At 36.9% G+C, this 23,509-nt stretch overlaps 3 protein-coding genes across 5 annotated transcripts in view; all 3 read left to right on the top strand.

Moving 5' to 3' along the window:
* The window catches only part of LOC149028241 (serine/threonine-protein kinase CTR1-like), a 37,828-nt gene extending 35,589 nt beyond the window's left edge, over positions 1–2,239 (top strand). Inside the window, exons 15-16 of one of the 3 annotated variants that reach the window (XR_016175693.1) lie at positions 61–269; positions 664–2,239. Coding sequence is in view for 1 of the 3 variants with exons in the window: in XM_089169540.1 (XP_089025666.1) it covers positions 61–169 (109 nt within the window). In the remaining 2 variants the exon portion in view is untranslated. Of the gene's footprint in view, positions 1–60 lie in introns of all 3 variants that reach the window. The other 2 variants (XR_016175691.1, XM_089169540.1) reach the window with 2 other exon arrangements.
* Positions 2,240–11,808: 9,569 nt separating this feature from the next.
* On the top strand, positions 11,809–14,964 carry LOC149028240 (heat stress transcription factor A-3-like). Its single transcript, XM_089148034.1, has 2 exons — positions 11,809–12,499; positions 13,409–14,964. Exons 1-2 carry the CDS (start codon positions 11,897–11,899, stop codon positions 14,408–14,410), a joined length of 1,605 nt encoding a protein of 534 aa, XP_089004160.1. The 5' UTR covers positions 11,809–11,896; the 3' UTR covers positions 14,411–14,964.
* Positions 14,965–19,996: 5,032 nt separating this feature from the next.
* Positions 19,997–23,509, top strand: part of LOC149028239 (polyadenylation and cleavage factor homolog 4-like) — a 38,932-nt gene continuing 35,419 nt past the window's right edge. The window contains exon 1 of the mRNA XM_089169528.1: positions 19,997–20,824. Within this exon, the coding sequence (XP_089025654.1) occupies positions 20,417–20,824 (408 nt within the window). The 5' untranslated portion in view covers positions 19,997–20,416. The remainder of the gene's footprint in view (positions 20,825–23,509) is intronic.

Raw genomic sequence — 23,509 nt, 5'->3', positions numbered from 1 at the left:
TCAAGTCTTTGGCATCCCTTGATTATTTTGTTCTCACAGTGAAAGTGTATTGAACTGCAGTGAGCCATGGAAGCGTCCTTCCTTTTTAGGTGTTATGGAATCTCTGAGGCCATTGGTCAAGCCTCCAACAGCTCCCCCAGTTCGTGCAGACGTGTCACGACTTTCCTGAAGGGGTGGTGTACCTGCAAGTAGAAGTCATGAATGCACGTTTGTAATCTTATTGGTGATCTACTGTGTTGGAGGAGTACATTTTGCCTGGATTCCTTCTGGTAAGCCAGTCTGATCATTTTATCTGAACAATTTGAGTGACAGTGTGTACCTATGCTTATCCAACTTTGCGGTCCATTAACAAGAATTCCTGACCTTTCTTTCCAATTTAGCACTCCCCAATTCGATGTTATAGATTGAGATGATGGTTAATTAGCTTATACAAAATAAGGGATGGCTGGCCTATTGTTTGGGAAAATTTAATCAGAAGTGATCATTGATAGAAGGTTTAGATGGAAGGCTGCAGTCCATTGCAGAACACTGAACTTATCAAGGAGCACTTTATTATGTTCTTGTTATTCAGTCATTGAGTTTGAATTCCTACATGGTTTGCTGCAAGGTGTTACTGATTGCTGCTGTCACTGATAATTTGAAGAGGGTGCATGGAATTTGCAGCCATTTCATCCGACGGATCATTGATTATTGATTTTGAAGTCCATCCCTACTCTGTTGGCGTCACAACTTTGTTGAATCCCAGGTGTGTTTGGTCTTTGCCATCAGATAAAACAACAAAGATGGAAGGGAAAAAAAGAAGTGTATAATTTCTGTACACAATTTTGTATCTTATATGTATTCTTTTTTGTATATTTAAATGGAAAAATATATGTGATTAACCCATCTTTTTTTTTTTTATTTTTTTCTTTTCTTTAATTGTAAATTTTGTAGTAATTTCTTTTTGATTGTTCTTTGTGGGAGATAAGTTGACCATGCCTGAAATACAAGAGATTGATATTGTTTTTTATATTATTAGGAATGATGCACATGCTCAAGTACATGTGATGTGTTCTTGAATTTAATTTTTAAATTTTTGTGTAATTTATTTTATTTCTAATTTGTATTTTCTTTTCTTTGACTTGATTTTTAGATCAATTAATAATTATTATATTATTCTATTAATAAATATTGTATTCATGTATGAATTATAATTACACTTTTGGACATCCTTCTTAAATGATTTAAAGATTTAACGAATTGATAAGCAAAGGTATTTTGGGAAAGAGAAATGTAATCATGTCGTTTGAGTTTGTGCTCAAGTAATGTTAATTATTATTTTATTAATAAATGTTGTGTTTATGATTTATAATCATGATTTGAGACATTATTTTTTAATAATTTTAAATTTTAATGAATTGAATAGGCAAGGGTATTTTGGGAAAGAAAAACATAATCATATCCTTCGAGTTCGTGCTCAATTAACGATAATTATTATATTATTTTTTTAATTAACATTGTGTTTGTGAATGATGATTACAATTTTGGACATCTTTTTAAATGATTTAATGAATTGAATAAATAAGAGAATTTTAGAAAAAGAGAAATGTAGCTATGACTTTTTAGTTTGTATTTTTGTAATAGTAGTATGGTGTCATCAGCAAACATCAAATGCGTGAGTGGATCCGTTCTTCCCTTGATGCTAATGCCTTTGATATCGCCTCTGCTCTCTCCAAGTGTGATCATCTGAGTCAAGCCTTGTGAACAGATTACGAAAAGTGCGGGTGATAATGGATCTCCTTGCCGTAAGCCTATTTCCGGATTTATTGTAAATCTCTCAGATCCATTGATCAAAAAAGAGTATCTCACAGTTGATAGTTAAAGTAAACTTGAAGAGTGTACATGCTTTGAAAGAGGGAATCAATGCTTATTGCAAAGCTTCTGGCCAGTTGATAAATTACAACAAATCCAATGTCTGCTTTAGCCCAAATACTTCGCAAAAAGTGAAGAAGTGGTTCTAAAAAATTCTGAAGGTATCCTATGGTGAAGGGCCAACCAAATATCTAGGTTTACCAATGGATTTCGGGTTATCTAAAGTGGCATTATTTCACTCCCTTAGTGATGAGGTGGAGAGTCGTTTCCAATGATGGACACACAAGCTATTAAATCAAACCAGCAGGGAAGTTCTTTTAAAAGCTGTGGCTCTCCCATCTTCTACCTATGCCACTTCTCACTTTAAAATTCCAACCTCCATCCACAATAAGGTGAAATCCCGGGCTGCAAGATTCTTTTGAGGAGGGACAAAGGAAAAAGCAAAAATACATTGGATGTCTTGGAAAAGATTGTGCAAGGAAAAGGCCAAGGGGGGAGTGGGGTTCAAAGATCCATCAATGCAAAACAAAAGCTATGTTGAGCAAGGTAGCTTGGAGGCTTCTCTCTTAACCTGATGCATGTTGGGCTCAATTCCTCAAGCAGATCTATTTCCCATATACATCCTTCTTGGAAGCACGCTTGGGTAATAATCCATCATGGGCATGGAAAAGTATCATTGAAGGAAGAGAAGTACTCAAAAAAGGGCTGATTTGGAGGATAGGCAGGGGAGACCATATTGATGTTTGGGAAGAACCATGGATTCCTACACTAAAGAAGTTCAAAGTCTTTACTATAAAGCCGAATGAATGTGGGGTTTCAAAAGTGGCAGACTTGATAGATCAACAGTCCAGAACATGGAACAGCACAGAAATTATTAGATGGTTTTCCCCGGAAGAGGCTAGTGCAATTCTGAACATCAAGTTGGCATTGTTCCCTAATGAAGATGCTCTAGTGTGGGGCTGCAGCAGAAATGGAAGATTTTCTGTGAAAAGTGCCTATAAAGTTCTTGCACAACACCAAGAGGAGGTAACGAAAGACTCCTTCTACATCCAAAACTCATAGTTGGAATGAGGTCACAGAAGCACATTGGAAAGAGATATGGAAGTGTAAAACATGGCCAAAAATCAGGAATTTTCTATGGAGGGCTTGTAATGAATGTCTAGCAACTACATCTAACCTCAATTCCAAAAATATTGAAGTAGATGTATTATGTGGAGAATGCGGTTTGGAGGAGGAAACAACCCCACATGTCCTACTACATTGCCAGTTTGCAAAGAGTGTATGGTTTGGCTCTCCTCTCTCTTGGAGGATCTCAGATGACAAATGTAGATCGCTCCAAGAATGGATATCTATCTGGAGGGAATTTAGCAAGCTCAGCAAGCAAGATGCCGAAGTTATGAAAAGTCTGAGTTCCTTTGTAGCGCAGTGGTTATGGAAAGCTAGAAATGATCGAATCATGGGATACCGAAGTTGGAAACCACATTAAGTAGTGGAGATGGCAGTCCACTCATTGCAAGAGTTTTGGGACAATTAGAAGTCAGCCAAACCAACTACAGTAAGGGGGATGGACTATGAAGAAAATGAGGAGTCGAATTGGAAACTTCCTCCAAGAGGTTTTGTGAAAGTGAATACAGACGCCTCATGGGTTGCAAGTACACAACAGGGTGGTGCAGGCATTATTATACGAGATGCAGAGGGGAAAATCTTGAGTGCTTTGTCATTACCTAGAAGCTATAATTCGCTGAAGAAGGTGAAATTCTTGCTTTCAGAGCGGGACTCTTGGAGGCGCTTGCATGCAGGTATGAGTCAATTCTAGTTGAGTCAGATTGTAAGCAACTCATCAGGTACCTTGAAGGAGAGATTCAACCCCCGATGGTAGTGGAACCACTAATCCAAGATATTCACTATCTAATGGATAACTTCATACATTGTATCCCTGCCTTTATTCCTAGGAGATCTAATGTAGTTGCAGATCTCTTTGCCAGGAAGGCCCTTTCGGTTTCGGGCCCGAAAGAATGACCGTCTTCCACTGGGTGGTTGGTGGAACTGTGTTTTCCAACACCCCTTGCCCGCTTTGAATAAAAGTGTTGTTTACCAAAAATATATATATATATATATACATACTACTATTATAAAAGCATGTACTCTACCTTTTCCGCAAATATTTTTCTGTCCTTTTTTGTCCTTACCATTGTTCCTAATACCAATAATGTTGTACTATTTGTTATTTCTTTACTTATTTTTTCAAGGATAATTTAGACATTTTAATCATAAATTATTATTAATTTATCATTAATTTTAATACCCCTCTCTTGATTTCTCTCTCGATTTATCTCTCAACCTCTCTCAATCTCTCTCAAAGTCTGTCGCTCTCTGCATTCCTCTCCCTCTCAAACTCTCTCTGAATCTCTCTCTAAATCTGCACTCTCTCTAAATCTCTCTGAATCTCTCTGAATCTCTCGCTCGATCTCTCTCGAACCCCTCAATCTCTCTCAAAGTCTCTTGATCTCTCATGCCTAATCCTCTGTTCTCGCTCTCGAACACTCTCTCAATCTCTCTCAAAGTCTGTCGCTCTCTATATCCCTCTCCCTCTCAAACTCTCTCAGAATCTCTCTCAAAATCTGGATTTTATGTGGTGTGGATTCTTTGAGGTTTTTTATTTCCTTCTCGAAATTGGAGTTTCATCCTCCTTATAGTGAAAATGGAGGAGTAGGGAGTAGAAGCTTTATTTATTTATGTTTCCTTGATGGTTGGATTTTTGAGTTTCCAGGATGCAGACGCTGCGAAATTTTCAATATATGTTCATTCAGAGCTTGATTTCGTCGTTAATGAATGAACAACGAGATGTTCCTTCTTTTATGGTCGACACTGAACAATAGCGTTGAGGTACCCCGGATGAACGGAAGCTTCTTATTTATTGAAGAATTTGCTTCTTTCTTTCTTTTTGGGTTGTCTTATATTTCGCAGCTAATGAACCAAGTGGTCGTGCTGTAGGTAATGTGGGGAGAGGCAAGTATGATTGAGGCCGAGAGGTTATTATTGGAAGCAGCTCTCAAGGATCCTACAAATCAGGGATTTGTTCTCCTCTCTAATAGGTTAGTCAGCTAGATCTCTTGAATAAATGCGTATTTTGTTTCTAGCTCTGTGCAAATTTGAACTCTACCCACGGTTGGTACTGTCTATGTTGATGATTTTCCAAAATTGTGATAGTTCGATTGGATTGTCTTGAAATATGAGACGAACTCTATTGTCATTGAGCCTCCAGCTGAAATAAATTGAGAGTTTTTAACCTTTATGATATCTTCTTTTTTGTGAAACAACTTTAGTAATTAGTATTATATTACTAATACTTTTATATACTCTTGTTTTTTCGCAAATTTCTTTTTGTCCTTTTCTATTCTTATCTTTTTTTTTTTTTAATTCCATTACTTTTTATATATATACACGATTTTCAATCCGTCAGGGAATTCGAAACCTGTAACAACCCCTATCATTCAGGTAGTCTAATCCATCTCAAACTCTATCACCAACTCACAAACAAACGACTCGCAATCAAGAGTTTGGGCGTGGGGGGTCTTCCCAAAACCTAAACCTACTTCTTTCTGTTTATAAGGAAGGAAAGAATCATCGATAACCAGACGAAAGCTTAGAAACTAGAGGAGACACATGAGGAGGAAGAAAGAACAGTCAACCATTATGATGGAAGAGATCCCGTCAGAACTGTCAACTGATATACTGAAGAAATCCTTTCGAGACTACCGGTGAAGTCCCAGATGCGATTCAGGTGTATATTTATTTACGGGATATTGGTTTCATTATTAAACACATGTATCGATTAACTGAGAAAAACCCAACCCCCCAACTCACATCCTTGGAAGTACGTACATTGCAGTTGTATTTACTCCTCAAAAATTGAATTCAACAGCACAACTACACAGATGAAAGGACAATTACACGACAAGGGATGGAAAATCCCACGGGCTCAAATTGATTTCCAAGCTTCATGCAATGGCTTGGTTTGCGTATGCTTAGAGACTTCTACACCGGGAAGAGGTGATGATGTCAGCATACGATTATACAATCCAGCTATCAGAGAATCCCTTCTACTTCCACAAGGTCCCAAGCAATACCTGTTCAATCGTTCTCCAGTTTACGGGATGGGCGTTAATCCCATAACCAAGGAACATAAAGTGGTGATGATTAGTTACGGTCTCAAGGGCGGAACATCAGTCATGATATATACAGTTGGTGATGGTTCTCATAGGTGGAGACGGATCCCTCATTCTTTTCCTTTCCTTGTTGATTATCCATCGCATAATTCATCTGTATGCGTGAATGGATCTATTCACTCGGTGGCTGGATGAATGGGAAAGCAATTTTACTCCCACACTTCTTATAATTTAATAGTTTCTTTTGATTTATACCAAGAGATGTCGCTGCCTTCCTATCAGCCATGATTAATAAGAGTTGCTACGGTTTCCTTGACTTTAAAATTTTCTGTTTCTAAGTATTGTCGTTCGTGTGGTTCAGTAATTAAGAGAAGAAAAAAGGTTCTTAATGTGCAACAAGGATTTGGTTTTCTAATGCGAATATTTTTGTGCCAAACCATGGTTTCATTTATGATTGTGTTCATCTGGTTCTGAGTGGAATAATTTTTATTCTCTAGATAATTTTGGTGGTGAATAGTAGTGCCATATTTGTGCATTTGTCTTTCTATATCTATTATTGCATTGAAGTCTCCATTATGTGGTTTCAAAGTAAGACAACACTATTGACTTTTCATCGTCTCCTTTGCCCGATTTTATTTGTGAAAAAAGAATAACCATTTGCTTCGGTGCTCTTGGCTAGGTTTTGACAATGGCTTTCATCAGCAAAATGGGGAATATACTCTACTTGACTGTCAGCGGACGTGTTAGTTCTGACTTATCGGCTTCAAATCCTTCTATTTTCCAAACCATAAGATGTATTAACTTCTCATGATCATATATCATTTTCTGATATATTCTATTTTCATTACCTCACAAGTATTTCATATACTACTGATGATCAAAGTTTTACCAAAAAAAAAAAAAAAACTGATGATCAAAGTTTGAGAGATGCATCATAGGTATTTTATATACTACTGATGATCAAAGTTTGACAATGATTTTCTTTATATATCAAATCATTGTCACGTGCAAATCTGTTAAGTTTCTTGTCATAGACTAATGCGTTAACCAACATTGAAGGATTGACTTAACAGTGAGTATGGTTAAGTTTAGATTTTGGTGTTTTTTTTTTTTAAGGTAATAAAGTTTAAATCTGACATATTTTAGGATTATTCAACTTATTTTTTATTTTTTACTTTGTTTTGATTTTTTTCGTGATAGGTGTGGTGATGCAGGAAGAGTAGTTTGATTTTAAGAAAGTGGTGGTTGTACTAGCTTTGGAGAAGCTACTCTCATTTTCTGCAAAGATTAGCACCGCTCAGGAACAATTAAATAAACATTTGACAGCAGAATTAGTGCCAATTATCAAGCTTTCAAATACCGAAAATTAAGTAGTGTATATTTAAAGATCATATTATACATCTTTGGAGATAAAAGGAATAGCACGAAGGCAACTTTCATTAAAAATATTGTAGTGAGGTGGGAATTGAAGAGGTGACCTAGCTTGTCTCTTGGGAGCCAACAACTGAGCTATCTGCTGTAGACACCATAATAAATATACACAATTGACTGTTGCACAATTGAATATTACCAGTAAATAGTAAAGTTAAAGAAAGAGAACAAGGCAACATACTTGAAAATTGAAATTAAAATCCTTGTAAACAAAAACCAATAATGTCATTTCTCTTTTTTTTCTTTTTTTTTTTTTTTTTTTTTTTGAAGAAAAAACCCAATAGTGTAAATATAACATTATTCGATTAACAAATAATGAAGCTTCCATTTTTTATGAATCATGCTTTATCTTGGTAAGCCAAACCGATTAAGGCTTTACCAACCTCCAGGAGAACCATAGTAAGGAGCTAGCATTAGAATTAAACCCTCAAATTAGACCTCTGGTCTTTTCTGGGTCTCCTAATGTAGACAGATATAAGTATTTGGCACACTTCTTCATCAAGTGCTACATCAATGGATCAATCTTTGAATCATCAGTGATGGGAAACCACGCAGGGCATTTCTTCCAACTTCGATCAATGGCTGATGTTTCCCAGATAATCAAGCTTTTAAGTTATGGATTTCCCTTTCGATCAACTCTCATTTTTCTGTGATTTGGTTTTCACCATCTGTAGCACCTCCTGGTATCGCCATTTTTTTTACTTGTTGGGTTGCTTTCCTAGCCTATTTATGAGAAGGAAAAAAAGGCAAACCAGAAAATAAGGACAGAGAGTTCAGTAATTTCCTGAAGAAATTAAATTATGAAAAAATTGGTTAATTTTGATCTCACCTCATTATCCCAATTACAACAAATGGTGATGATAGCCAATACCAATGTTTGCATTGCAGTTCTACAAATCATCCCAATCCAAATACCCTGATTTTGTCATTCTCAAACATTAGTAAACAATAACATAAAAGAAGTTTGCCTTTATGCTGTAAAATTCCAAAAAAATAATATTAAACTTATAATTGAGTTCAAACTTCTGCCCCTATCACATCTTTCCCTTCCCCCAGAGAACCTATGGGGCCAGTCACTATAATTGGTTGATAATGACCCAAAAAATAAAATAATAAAAGTTGATAAGGACATAAATAAGCAAACAACTAAATTAAAAATTGCACGAAATGAATATTTGTGTATAAAACTTTGATGCTAAATATATTCTAAATCAAAAGAAATTGGCATTCATTGCATAACATAGTTTTGGGGAAAGAAAAAACATAAAACTAATAAAAACAATAATTGGAATCCTATTTATGTGCAAAATTGAGATATATTTACTTTAATAATAATCATCTTTATCTCTTTTTGTTTTTAAAATTTTGAATACTATTTCCAGTACTTATTTTCCATATACTTACTCTCACTCTCAAAAGTTTCACTGATTATTCCCTCACCCCAAAACTTGATTGTTTATTTCAATTGTCTTCTTTCTTAATATAAAAATTTTCTTTCTATTTTTTTGACTCGATATCTTTTCTCTCTCATATGACCACGTGGATTTGCACGTGTCTTACTTTACTAGTATATATATATATATATATATATATATATATATATATATATATATATATATATATATATATATATATATATATATATATATATATATATATATATGGTTTTTATATTAATGTAAAGAAATTAAAAGAACTGTATCTCTCCTTTCATAGGATCCTAGTTAATGCATAAGTTACATTTACATGGCAATATGACTAACAAGAGATTTGTGTATTTATTGTATGAGAGTTTCCATCTAGGTACCAGATTTGATACTTGTTCCTCATCATTTAGCTTATTTTCACTTTTTGGTTCTAAAATGGAATTCTATGAACAACTTTATTTATTTATTTATTATTATTTTTTTAATTCTATGAACAACTTTATTCTCGATACACTGAGAAATAGTTTTCTGTGCTCGGCAGTTTTACAAAAATATTGATATCTAACCAGTTGTTTTCTTTTTAATTTCTAAGATCAGATATTGAAGTCTCCACTTTGTTCCAGAGAACCATGCATTCTTTCCTAAATATTTTCTTAGTAATTCTGTGTAAGCAAACAGCATGAAGAACGGTAACCATGACTTTGAGGCTTAGAAAAATGAAGGAAGAGGTGTTATATTATATTTTAGGGAGATCTCATGGGAGACTGGAGGTGGGGGTTTAGTTCATAGGTGTCATTGTTGGAGATGGAAATGGAAGAAGGAAAAAAAAATCAAAACTAGTGGTGGTCATGTGGAAGAAAACAAGAAAAGAGAAGTGAAAGGAATAACGTTATGCTATATTGATAATTTCACACAAGATTTTCAAATGATTTTATAAAGGGTAAAAACATAAAATCGCATTTCATACAGAGTCCGGATCAACTACCCGTTGGGGAGCACTCCCATCACCCAAACCGCTGGGTCCCACCGAATTTGTGGTGGTAAACCCGTCGGGGAACACTCGTGCCCCCGTCCCGCTTGTCCGCTTTTCCCCGTTTTTTTTTGCCTTTTTTGATATGGTATACAATTTTATACAGTACCATACTATTTTATACAAATTCGATACGATTTCGAAACATACCGAGGTATTGATTCCATCAAAACCGGTACCGTACCGAACTCAAATTTTTAATTCAATTTTGGTACATACCGTAACGAATTTTAAACGTGTGATTGAACAGTAAACAATTGCCACCCTGTCCTAGAATAAAAAAATAAAGAGCAAATTGCACTGGCACCCCAAAATAGAGGCCTAAAAACACTGACACCCCACTTTATGTTTAAAAAACATACGGGTCCTATTCCGTTAAAATAGTTAGTTGTACAATCTTAAAGACTATTATACCCTTCTCAGCCATTTCATCCCTCTACCGATTCTCTCTCCTCACTCGGCCCTCCTCTCCTTCACCTTCTCTATCTTCGGCACCGACCACCGACCACCAACCTTCTTCGTCTTCAACTCCAGCAGCTCATTCAAAGGAAAATAATCTGAACAAAATGTTTCATCAAACTAAGGCTCTGCTGCATTTCTTTCAAGGTAGTTGCTCACTAAAATAGGGTCTCCAGAGTTGAATCTGTCACCATCGTCACCTGCTGTGGTTGCTTGAAGAATAGTAGCTTACTGGAAATCCATCATTCATTTATGGGGATAAAACCATCAAAGTGAACCCAACATAGAACTGATTCAGCAATGTAGTTCACCTGTTTTTTTTATTTGTTTTATGTCCCTTTTCCCGAATTAAAGAAAGAAGAAAAAAAGGAGAAATCATGGTAAACGAAAAAGAAGAAACCAGAGAAAACTAAACCAACACCATTGTGAGATAGTGATTCAGAATTGAAAAGTAAGAACCCAGAGGTGTTGATTCATGGGAGTTCGGAGGTAGCCCTAATAGATGATGTAACCATAATGGGATTGAGGGGATAGCAACCGAGATCTGTGCAAGAATCAATGTACCGCCCAAATTTCCGCCCAGATTTGTGCAAGATTTGTGTTGATTCGTGATCGGAGTCTCTTCTCTAATTTGGTTTCCTTAATATTTCCATCATCAATGTAAATTTTCAGTTCCATTTCTCCATCGAGCTCTCAAATCTTAGTTCGTAAGCTTTGATAACCACGGAAACCAGGAACTAAATCAGATTTAGGAAAGGGAACGAAGGCGGTGTGAACAGAAGAGGAAAAAAAACAGGAAGAGGAAGACGGAGGCGGTGTCGACGGGTGCTGCCGGAGCTGAAGGTGGAGAGCTGAGTGAGGAGAGAGAATAGATTGGGGGATGAAAGTATGGCTAAGTATTGGTAGAATAATGAGCACAGGATTAGAATAACACATGTGTCAAACATCTAATGGTTTATTTTGTTTTTATTCTCAGATTTTGATAAGGGTATTTTTGGATTTAAGGAAAAATAAACAGTGGGCTAATGGTTTCACTAATAGAGTAGACTAACATGTTTAATGAATTGGGGTGTCAGTGTTTTTTAAACATAAAGTGGGGTGTCAGTGCTTTTAAACATCCTTTTTGGGGTGCCAGTGCAATTTGCTCAAAAATAAAAAATAAAAAATCCTAAAGGAATCGTGCGAAAATGGTCGGTTTGGCCGTTTGGATGGTGTAGTTGTCCTTTTGTAGGGGACCTGCCCTCTTCTCCGCGTCCGCGAACACCACTGCAACAGCGACTGCCTGCCAACCATATCGAGCAGGGAGGCAGGAGGAGACCACACCACCACACACCCCACCAGGCCACCAAAATATCCAAACTCTAACTTCCACCGACTTTCCTTTCTGGTAATAATATCAAACACTTTGTCGGCGAACCATCAACGCTCTCACTCACAGTGATGATCACCCTCCCTCCTCTACAAATACCCACTCCCACGAAGCCACTTCTTCATTTTCACAATCACCTTCTTCTTCACTTGTTGTATCAATGGACTCAGGAGAGAATCAGAATCGTTATCTGACGAAATCTTCTCCATCTTCTGCTCTGCCACCGCCGCCATGGCAATCTACGACCCAAACTACTTCCGCTGCATTTGGCTCGAGATTCCACTTAAATCAAAGCTCGCTTTGGTCTTCCTCGCCTTCTTCTTCCTCTTCTTCTTCTTCTTCTATGGAATTGCAAGGGTTTTCTTCTGTTTCTCCGTCCACAGAGATTACGGGGTGTTCTGTTACGGAATCCTCTCTTCATACGGAGAGGGAATCTAATGGTTCGCTTTCACTGTCTCCTTGCTCGAGTCCTGAGCTTGGAGGACAGGGAGGACACTCTATATCGGTAAAGGGTGATGAGAGAGAGAGGGAGTTTATTGGGACTCCTCAGCCTCTTGAATGTCTTCATGAGAATCCTGTTCCTCCATTCCTCTCCAAGACTTACGATTTAGTCGAAGATCGGTCTCTGGACCCGATTATATCTTGGGCATCTGGTGGTGAGAGTTTCGTGGTTTGGGATCACATAGAGTTCGCAAGGGTCGTTCTTCCCCGGAATTTCAAGCACAGCAATTTCTCCAGTTTTGTTCGACAGCTAAATACTTATGTGGGTATTGCTGATACACATCCTGTGTCGGCTGGTTTTCTTTGTATGTAATTTATTTTTTGGGTCCTTTCTCTTCTGTTCTGTTTTTAAGTCCTTCTGTACTAACTCATTTATTGTCACTGAACTGTAATTTTATTTGAATGAGGGACAAGTAGGTGCCCCAGTGTGATGTATCCTTTTATCTTCTGTAGATTGTCATTGAGACCTGTTTGTAGAACTGAGATTTGTAATGCAAACCTTGTGGAAAGTCGGAGGATTTGCTGTTGAATCTGCTTTTGCTTCTACTTGTGGTTGGTTGTGGTAATGTATAATTAGAGCTATTTTTCGTAGAAAATGGTTGTGTTTGGTTACCCTGTCTGCAGTTCTGGGTAATTCTGATTGTACAGAGATGGATATAGGTACGCAATTGAATTTGGTAATTTCTTCTTGCTAAGGAACTACCTAATTTGTTCTGCTGTTTTGCGGTTTCTGTTTTAGCCATCTTCTGTCTGCATTTAGTTATTGTATTGTGGGTCATAACAAAATGTAGAAACCTCTTCCTGAAAGGCTACCTCAGGAGAATTTTCTTCATATCCACCAGGGACTTTTTCTTTCCTCATTTGATGAGTTGTGGAGTCTCTTTACAGGTAGTATTTTCAGGTTATGAGAGGATTGTGTGTATTTATAATATCATCAACCTTCCACATATACTGCACGGTTTAGTCTAACTCGTGTTTTCTTTTGAGGAAGAAGCTGCTTTTTACTGGTTTACAGATTTCCTGTGTGGATCTCTGACTTGCCCTTTTGCGTGATCCTGGGGATTTCAGTTTGTCTTGGATCATTGGAATTGCCTATCATGTAAAGTTCTTCCATAGAATCCATTCTTTTTTACTTCCCATTCATTTTGATGTCTTTGGTTGATAAATCCAGGGGTTCCGCAAGATTCACACTGATCGCTGGGAATTTGCCAATGAAGAATTTGTACGGGGTAAGAAACATTTATTAAGGAACATCCATAGGCGCAAGTCTACCCAACTGCAGCAGATTAGCAGCTATTCTGAATCTTCTATTGAAGCAAAGAATGCTGGGCTGGAAAGTGAGATGGGGATGCTGAAGAATGAGAATACTCTGATGGTGCAAGAAGTTCTGAGAATACGGCAAGAGCATGAGGGAACAGCTCAGAAAATAGAGGCTATGAAGCAGAAGATCCAGTCAGCAGAACAGAAACAAAAGCAGATGGTTTCATTTTTGGCAAAACTGCTTCAGAATCCAGTGTTCTTGGCTCGTCTTCAGCAAAAGGCCGAACTCAAAGAGAGTGGTTCTCAAAGGGTTAGGAGGAAGTTCATCAAGCAGCAACAATCAGACCAGGTTCAAGTAGATTCATCCACGGGAGGTCAAGTATTGAAATACGGACCTCATAGCAGTAGCACTCCAAAATATTTGGCAACACGAGATTTAGAGCCAGTTGTGGAAAAACAGGAACCTGATTCTCCCTTAGAAGGTATCGAGGGGAACCTTGGTGTTGGTGTATCAGACACACAGGTTCAAAGTTGCAATATTCCTTCAAGTGAAATGTATCAAGAGTCTGTTCAGTCTTCGGAACAGATGGGTGTGGCAACATTAGACTTGGGACTCATGGGTTCTGAGGATGCCTTCATCAAAGGAAAGAATGTGGTGAGCCCCCCGCTAGAAGTTGGTACCGAGTACCATGTATTGGCTAGAGAAAAGACATATCCAAACTATATGTTTCCACAGACTGAAAGCATGTTAAAACCAGTGGATGTGTGGAGCATGGGTTTTGATGCCAGCATTGATGCATATACTTCTAGCCAAGATGTCTTGGATAATTTTGGATCATCATATATTTGGGACATGGGGTTTTCAGGAATTGGCAAATTGCTGGATGATGAATCTGCAATGGATGATTTTTAAAAGGAAGATGAACATCTTAAAGATTATCCCTATAAGAGTATAGGGCCTCAGGTATTAAATCTGTTTTCCTAAGATGATGTACTGTCGGCCTCACATCAGGGAATCCGTAAATCCTGGTGCTGGCCCTTTCCATAATTTATTGGAAGATTTTATTGTTGTAGATTTGGATTCTGCCAATAAAAACAGTATGATACCTGGGGTATACTTAACAGAGAGATTGTGTAATCCTAAGGTGTCAAACTGCCAGCCTCTGATCGAAAAGTTGGTAAATTCTAGTGTGGCTATTGCCATAAATTTATTGGAAGATTTGGTTCTTGTAGATTTTGATCTGCTAACAAAAACAGGGTGTGACTAGGTTTTATGATTAGCATTGATCCATAGAAAAAACTGAAAGCTGGAGATTTAAAGAAACATCTTGCATTTGTATGTGATTCTTTCCTTGTATGAAGCAAAGGTGATTGATTCTGCTTTCTGGTTTATATAGTTAAAGCCATTCAAGATAGATATGGCATTTGTATTAGCTTCGAAGAGCGAGGTACTTGTTGCTTTAAGAAGATGTTGTGTATATGATTTTGACAGTCTTGTTTATTCAATGAGCTGAGAACATGCTTGATTTCATTTTCTGGTTTATATTTAAAGCCATTCAAAATAGTATGGCATTTGTATTACTTAGATGAATGAGGTACTTGTTGCTCTAAGAAGACACTGCATATGGTTTTCTCTGTCCTGTTTATTCAATGGATTGAGCAAATGTAATCTCACTGCAGGGCAGCTTTTAAAGATGTTAATGCTACCTTACATTCTTCTTGTACACCTCTTACTGCACCAACATCATTGGCATACAGTTCATGTCATTGACCTGATTTTGGTTGCTAAAACTAGAGGCTCCAATGAAGATCAACCTGGTGAGGGTGGTAAGCAATGCGGTTTTTATTGATTTGCCTAGCTTATTTTGGGTCTTAGGAATAAGAAAAAGGTGAAAATAGAAAAATAAATACCAGTGAACATAAATTTGAGACACCCCCAAACCCCTGAGCCCTGAGAGCTCTTGTAAGGTATAATCGATGTATTATTATTCATCTGATTTGAACAGGCAGTGTCTCTAATGGGTTTCCTTCTTGACCTGTCATAAACTGTTTCAAACCCAGACATTCCAAAAGGAACTCCTTAATGCTTGATCCAGGGGCTTGAAGCTCAACCTCTTTTTACTGCAACCATTCATATTAGAGCTGTTATATAGCAAAAAATCATGATAATAGTGATGATCATTGGTTTGCAGTAGACAAATTCTGATTTGTTACTGGGAATACGAGTCAGATCATAGATATTTAATCTAATCGAACCAGGTTCTCATTGATTTTGGTCAGTTTTGATTTTACAAGCAATTGGGTTCGGTTCTGTTTAGTTTTAGCCAATGGGTTTCCAGATAACCAACTCATAAAGAGGTTCAAATCCAACCGAACCAAATCATAAACCGAACTCCAATCCCATATAAACTGAACGTAGCTAATCCCTAAAAGCTAAAGTGCGAAACCTAGTAAAGAATTGGCTGTTTGGATGAGCACAATTCTAGACTTTGTCTATTGATTGCAATTGTTTAGTAATATGGTTCATGGGAAAGAAACATTGACAAATGATCTCATATTATTCAGGATTGCTTGGGTGTTGTGCAATTAATGCGGCAAAATCTACAGGTCGACCGTCCGTTCCTTAAAAATGTACATTTTTTGGGAAATAGATGGTTGAGAGTTCGCAGCATAGTTTGCGCAGCAATTAAGTCAAACTCTACTAATGGTCATTGGTATGCAAGTGATTCTTCATGCCCAATTAAAAGAGATGTCAGCGGTGGGATTTTTATTTGCGGCAGCAGCTGTTGCCGATGGCTAGGATTAAGGAGACCTGCAAATGGATAGCTGAAATCCACCTCCAAATTCACATTCGTATTCGTTTAAGGGTATCTGTATCCATAATTTTTCTTTACCTGAAAATATCCGTATATGCTAAGCAACCGGATTCGGATTCGAATAATTGCTTATCGGATCGGATAATATCCAATTAGAGTAAAATATTTAACATTTTTTCTTTAAAAATGGATGATAATCGGATTCGGATACCGGTAATTGAATTTGGATAGATGTATTCGGTAATTGGAAATTAGAAATTTATAATAAAAAATATAAAAAAGTGACAATTATCAATCAATAATCGGATAGTTTATTGGATCGGATTATTATCGGATATCCAATAAAGTTTCGGATTCGAATAGCGGATTTGCTAATCGGATTCGGAGACTGGTGTATCCGAGCCTAATCCTATCCGTTTACATGTCTATGATTAAGCCACATAAGAAAAAAAAATCAGAAGGTTATAACTGTAAAAGCAAAATTTGATTTTTACATTTAAAAGTTTAAAGGTTTTCGAATTTACAAAACACATCCAATTCGTGTTGCAGAAACAGCTTGGCTGAGTTCACGACATTTTCTTCCGTCAAGTTTTCTCCCTGAGTTTGTACATAAAATGAATGAATTAGAAATAAAGCCACAAACTTTTATTTAAAACCCAAAATAAAATGAAAGAAGAGTACTTTCTCTGAGAGTGATTGTAATCTGGGAACGCATCGAAGCTTAGGACAACGAGCAAGAAATCTATCCAATTCGTGTTGCAGACTAAAACTCCCGTCGATTGCCATTGAGAACTTTAATCCTGCTTGAGAAGATGGAAAGCTGAGACGAAGAATTCATGTAGTTACCTTTGCTTCAAACTTTGAAAGCGCTTGAAACTCAACTAGACACGGTACAGTAGCAAGTACAAACCTCACCTTAGACAATTATTTTTATTATCTTTTTCATTGTTGATTCATAAAAGAGTGAAGAGACGAACTCATAGAAAGGGTTGGTTGGAATTGGCAGCGAAGGTTTGCAGGTGACGGTGGTGGAATGACGTGAAGATGAAGCGGACGAGTATAGAGCAATTGGGTCGAATAGAGGCAGGGATGTGTTTTGTAAATTCAAAAACCTTTAAACTTTTAAATGTAAAATTCAAAATTTACATTTACAGTTACAACCGTCTGATTTCTTTTTTCTTATGTGGTTTAATCCTAGCAAATAAAAATCCGTCAGCAGTGTAATGCAATCTCATTGATTTTAGTGTGAGTTCCTAGGAATCCAAATCAAACCATTATAGGATTTCTTTCCCGTTTCGGTTTTGATTTGGTTCCGGTTTTCATTAAAGGGTTTGTAAACTATTCAATTTAGTTTTATTTTTTTATTTTTATCAATTTGGTTCGGTCTGTGTTGAGTTTTTCTTTTTTTTTTTCTGTCAAAATAAAATTTACAATTATTAACTTTAGAAAATTTTAAAATTTAAAAGTTTTTAAGTACTATTCGTGACTTCTAACTGGGAAACAAGAAGTGCTGTTGATATATTTGAAATGCTTTCACACATACATACAAAAAAAGCATTCACACAAAAAAACAAACATATCTACAGTATTTTAAAGCTCTTGCTTCTAATGGAGAGGACGTGGGTTGAAACCAACACCTCTTAATGAATATGACATGGGTTCGACTTTCAATGAGGCATATTAATGTTCCCATCCCTCGGCTCAATAAAGCCCCTTTGTACAAAAAAAATTTAAAAAAAATGCTTGCCTCTAAGAGGTTCATAGGAATTTTAACTTGTACTAGGTTGATTTCAGCAAAAAAATTTCAATACAATTAGTTGGATTATTGACGAGTGTTCAATCTCAAAATATATATATATATATTTTTTTTAATTTTACTTTTATATTTTTATTATAAATTAGTTAAAATAAAACTTAATAATATTAACCAACCTAACATAAAAGCAAGATCCTGTAAAATAAACAGAACAAGAGATCACATAATGGAAGTAGGAACTTCTAGGCGCGTTACAATGTCGTTATCTTTAAGACGTAATTCGCCCTCACATCAAGATGCTATAAGGTACTGCGAACCGTCTCCTAGGATACAAAGAATCACAACTTGAGTTGAATCTCCCAAGTTTTACTAAGCACTAACAAAACTCAAGAACATAGAAGACTTCGTGATTTTCGTATATATTGTTGTTAAGAAACTTGAGGCTATTTGTAAGCCTTGAGGTACCTCTACTGAACAGTTCATGACTCTGTTCGTAAGGGTGCACCTTTCTATAGGGTTGCAAATGCCTGCTTTCAGATATGTGCCGTCAAATCGTTTGGTTGCACGATCTGACGAACCATATTGAACCATCGAATATACATTTATGGATTTACTTCCATCGCCTTAGATCTGCCGTTGATTAAAACAATGCACGGTTCAGATTTGATCTCGCTTGAAGCATGCTAAGTGCTAAGTGCATGCGCCAGAAAACGCCCACTGCCCACGCCGTGCTCGTATACTGCACACGCAATGGCGTGTCTCATTGTTATTAATCAAAGTTAATAGGCAATACCTATTAATTAACTTGGATTCCGACATCTCGGTTTCCAATGTGTGACTATATAAAAGACATTTTCCTAAAATAAATTAAATGAAAGTCTTCCGCACTTATAAATCCAATAATATTAAAACATATATTATTTTATTATATTAAAAATAATACAACAGATTATGCTTTTGAGTTTGGACAAGTGTCAATATAGTATTTAAAGCTCTTACCTCTTAGAGGTCCATAGAAATTTTAATTTGTATAGGGTTGATTTTAGTGATACTTTCGATCTATATAGTTTAATTATTAACACGTGTTCAATTTTGAAGCATGAATTTTCTTTGGGTAATTTTCATCTGGACCCGTAAGGTTTGGTTAAGTCATTTTTAATCCAGTTTAAATTTTCTTTTGCATATGGATCGCTCCCCTGTGGTTTTAAGAAATGATTAAATAAAGACAAGTTTAACAAAAATGTTAGATTAATAAATTTTGTGACAAAAATACCCTTGTGACTTTTGGACTTTTTAGTAGATTAAAACTAAAATTAAAAAAAATCCGAAGGATACAAAGGAAATTTTGTGAAAAAATTTATTAAATTAATAGTTAAGCTTATCCTTATTTAATCATTTCTTGAAACAACTGGGAAGCCATATGCAAAAAGAAACTTAAAATGGACTAAAAGTGACTTGGACCATACCTCAGGGTCCATGAAAATTACATTTTTTTGATAAATTAGTTAAAATAGAAATTAATTAACATTATTAAATTTTTTTTATTTTTATAACACTTACATTATTAATCAACATAACATAAAAGATGAAAATTCTGTTTTGAGTTCATACATGTGTCAATGATTTAATCATGTGATATAAGAAAATTTCATTTTCCTCCGCATGTGCATAGAAGACTTCAACTTCTTCCCTATGGGGTTAGCAGATCTGGATTTTCCCAAGCAAACCGATAATGGCCTGATAAGAGGAAATTGAAAGAAAAACGAGATCCAACCGGACCAATTGCAAAAACCAAACCGAACCATTCGCGGTCCAAACAGGAGAGTGAAAATTTAGAACGAGAAAGAAAGCGGAAACTCGTTTCGTTTCTTTTTTTTTTTGTAAACACGTTTCGTTTCGTTTGGTTTCGTTTCGCTTGCGTAATACTCAGACGCAGCGTCGCTTGATCCTCTATCTTCCTTTCTCCTTTCAGGTTCAAAGATGCATTTATTGGAGCCAACGAGCTTCGTCCGCGGAAGTTCTTTCTTCTCTCTCATTCTATGCTCTGTTAGAATCAAATGCCGTACCTCTGCTCTGCAAATTACGGAGCTTAACCATTCTTTCGAGAAGCTATCGCCTTTGTTTCCATAACCATGTTTTTTTGTTTTTCTTTTAACTCTTCTGTAGTTGGATATTCCGGCTTTTCGATTCCTGAAATTCATTCTCGATGGGCTTTAGATTGAAGAAAGGTTCAATTTTTTCGTTCTTCCTTTTTCTTATAAATCTGGGTACGTAAGGAAGGTTAGGACTAGGGATTTTCCTTATTTAATTTTACGTTGGTCTTTCCTTGTTCGGCTTTGTTTTGGATATGGAAATGGAGAGTTCTCGTAGGTCCATTGACAGGTCTAGAGGACCAATTTTGAAGAAACCTAGGTTGCCCGAAGAGGTCGAACAAGATCGTGGATTGAACGGTGTAGTCAATCGTGATCGATCGTTTCAGCAGAGAGTTTCTACCGTAGGAAGCGGCCGTGGAGCTGGGTCCTTACTTTCAAGGTTTAGAACGAACGAGAAGGACAAGAATGCGGAGAGAGACGAGTCCGTTCGAGGAGTTTATCAACAAAGGCAGCATCAAGAGCTTGTCAGTCAGTATAAGACAGCTCTTTCAGAACTGATATTCAATTCTAAGCCTGTCATCACTAATCTGACTATTATCGCGGGGGAGAACGTCCATGCTGCCAAGGGAATCGCTGCTGTAATCTGCGCGAACATTATTGAGGTGAACTGGTTTATGACGTTCTTGCTTACTGTCACGACTGTATCTATTTCTTTGTTAAATATGGAATTGTCTGCTGGTTCTGGTGCATGGCGATGTTTGAGCTCTAAAATAAAACAACGAAAAAAAAAAAAAAAACTAGACTATTTACAGAATAAACTATCTGATCTGTGTGCCTTTTACTGATCATTTGAATGTGTACAAGCAATAACTTCTAGTTCACAAATACTAGAAAGCCAACAAATGGAATTTGGCCATATTGTCTTACACATAATTAGGTTTTAAAGTAATGAACCAATGCAATTAAAACTAATTACGGTCTATTAGGAAGGAATCAACTCAAGACCCCGTTGGTTATATTGAAATGTTAGTTTCTTAGGATTGCATTTTCTTGTTTCTTGATTTTGGCAAGGTCTAGTCCACCTAAATTTGGTACTTTGTTGAGTAATCTATGAACACGATGCAATCTGCAACGAGTTGCTGTGTGGGTATTGATGTGATTTGCACTGACATATTAGGGTGGGTGTTGGTGTATTGGTAAAGTTATTCCATTATGACTAAGTGGGCAAGGGTTTGAATCTAGAAACAGCCTCTTTAAAACCAGAGGTTGAAAGGATGTATACATAGTAACCATCCGCAGCCCCGGTGATGATAGGAGCTTCCTGCACTGGGTACACACTGATGATGAGCTACAAGAGTCTGCATTTTGAAGTTGACACATCAATAAATAGCATCAGCTTGTCGAAGCGAGCTTTTCCTCTGGACATGCCTCGTACAATAAATATACTGTTTTGGCTGGTAAGAATTAATCTGATTCGACCCATATAATGTGGTGTTTTTGGGGTGATTGGACTGTGATTTATTCATTGGGAGGTATAACATTGGCTAGGGTTTCTTGGCCTTAGGTTCAGGTAGCGTCAAAGGGAATAGGTTCAAACAATTGAATTTTACAGGTCTAGGGCTTTGATCCAATTCTGTACTTTATTTATTTTCTGCAAATTTTGTTTCATAACTTAGGGTTAGGGTTGTGCAGGGGAAAGGAATAATTTCTAGGGTTTAGAAGGGTGGGGGAATGCTACTGGTTGTAGCCGAAGGTTAATGATGTGGTTTAGGAGTTATTCCTACTGTAGTTTAGGGTTTAGAATGAAGGACAGCAAGGTTTTAGGTTTTCTAGGGTTGGCAAGCTTCCAGAAATTTGCCGTAGGGAAGGGAGAAGAGAGCGAGGGCTGGGGAGGCCTTGGCGTTAGGGTTAGGGTTAGGGTTTGGGGATGGGGATTGGTGCTTACATGCTGTGTCTTGAAGAGGGAGTCAAGGAACAATGCTTCTGCTGCTTTGAGTGCTGGAAATATGAAGAGAACAGTCACACAAGGGCTGTTGCAGGGTTTCCTCCTTGGAAGCCCTACCTCAACCCACCGAATCTCCTTGGGACCTTGGCTATAATTCTGAGCAAATTTTATGAATGATCAAAACTGATTTGTTACATTCCCAGGCTTTGAATTTATAGCCAACTAAAGGAACTCCCTCTAGAACTCGACACGTAGGGAGTTCAATTAAAAAGAGAGTTACTCTTTAAGACTTCTATTCTAACTTTCCCTCCTACTCAGCTTGACTTAGCAACTACTACTTACAACTGAACAAGTATAAGCACTGCTAACGACTACTAGGACTCTTTGACTGTAAGAGTCCTTTTCAGATTAAGACTCCTAGGGTAAGACAAAATTGGATGGGGCATTTGGGAAATGACCAAACTACCCCTGGGTGGTGCGCATCCTTACTGCAGTTGTGGGAAGAGAGCTGCTGCCCTAGTTTTTCTTGCAGCTCCTACTAGGGGGCTTCTGGGGGTTTACATCAGAAGTCCCCTAAGAATGATGCGGCCAATGATTCACTGCAAAATTCTATTAGTTTCTAGTTGAAGTGTTTTCTGTCTTCATTGGGCTGCATATTTTTTCTCACTTTTGTTCATTCTTTTTTGAGCAAATTGCACTGGTACCCCAAAATGGAGGCCTTAAAGCACTGACACCCCACTTTATGTTAAAACACAAAGGCCCCAGAATTGGATTTTCATTGGATATATTTGTCCAATTTATCACTGAAAACAGTCCAGATACTGTTTATTACAGGGATATTTTTGGAGTTGAAACAAAATAAACACTGATTTAACTGTTTTCAATGATAAATTGGACAAATATATCAATAAAAATCCAATTTTGGGTCTTTGTGTTTTTTAAACATAAAGTGGGGGTGTTAGTGCTTTAATGCCTCCATTTTGGGGTGCCAGTGCAATTTGCTCTTCTTTTTTTTTAATAGGACAATTTGTCTGTATTTGATTGAGGTTCTTGTTAGACCCCCTATAGTTTACTCCCCCAGAAAATTGTATATAAATCCTGTTTTTGGGTTACCTTGGGGATTCGATTGAATAATAATGATATATTCATTGAGGTATTAACCCTTTTAGAGATTATAATGTCCAAGTGTTCACCAATTTCCACAAATATTGGATTATGTATTTCCCAAGGAACATGCCATTTTACTAGGATTTTAACTGGTTTTCACTCTTTCTTAGATGTCTAGGGGTCAGCTGTCCAATCTTGAAGTGTACTCGTGTAAAACGTGCCTTATTTGCAATGCATCTTAATGTTCATATATGGCATAGCACGAATTGGATTCATAATCATGTATTTGATAGTG

This window comes from Hakea prostrata, chromosome 1, assembly GCF_041222555.1.
Source record: "Hakea prostrata isolate BN-2017 chromosome 1, UWA_Hpros_2, whole genome shotgun sequence".
Classification (NCBI taxonomy): domain Eukaryota; kingdom Viridiplantae; phylum Streptophyta; class Magnoliopsida; order Proteales; family Proteaceae; genus Hakea; species Hakea prostrata.
The sequence above is the reverse complement of the archived record's forward strand: the minus strand, read 5'-3'. Positions and strand labels throughout refer to the sequence as shown.

Excerpts from the sequence above, each read along its gene's own strand:
- LOC149028240 (XM_089148034.1), top strand. The coding sequence starts at position 11,897 with ATGGACTCAGGAGAGAATCAGAATCGTTATCTGACGAAATCTTCTCCA. Across the intron at positions 12,500-13,408 it reads TTCGACAGCTAAATACTTAT|GGGTTCCGCAAGATTCACAC; the intron begins GTGGGTATTGCT and ends TGATAAATCCAG.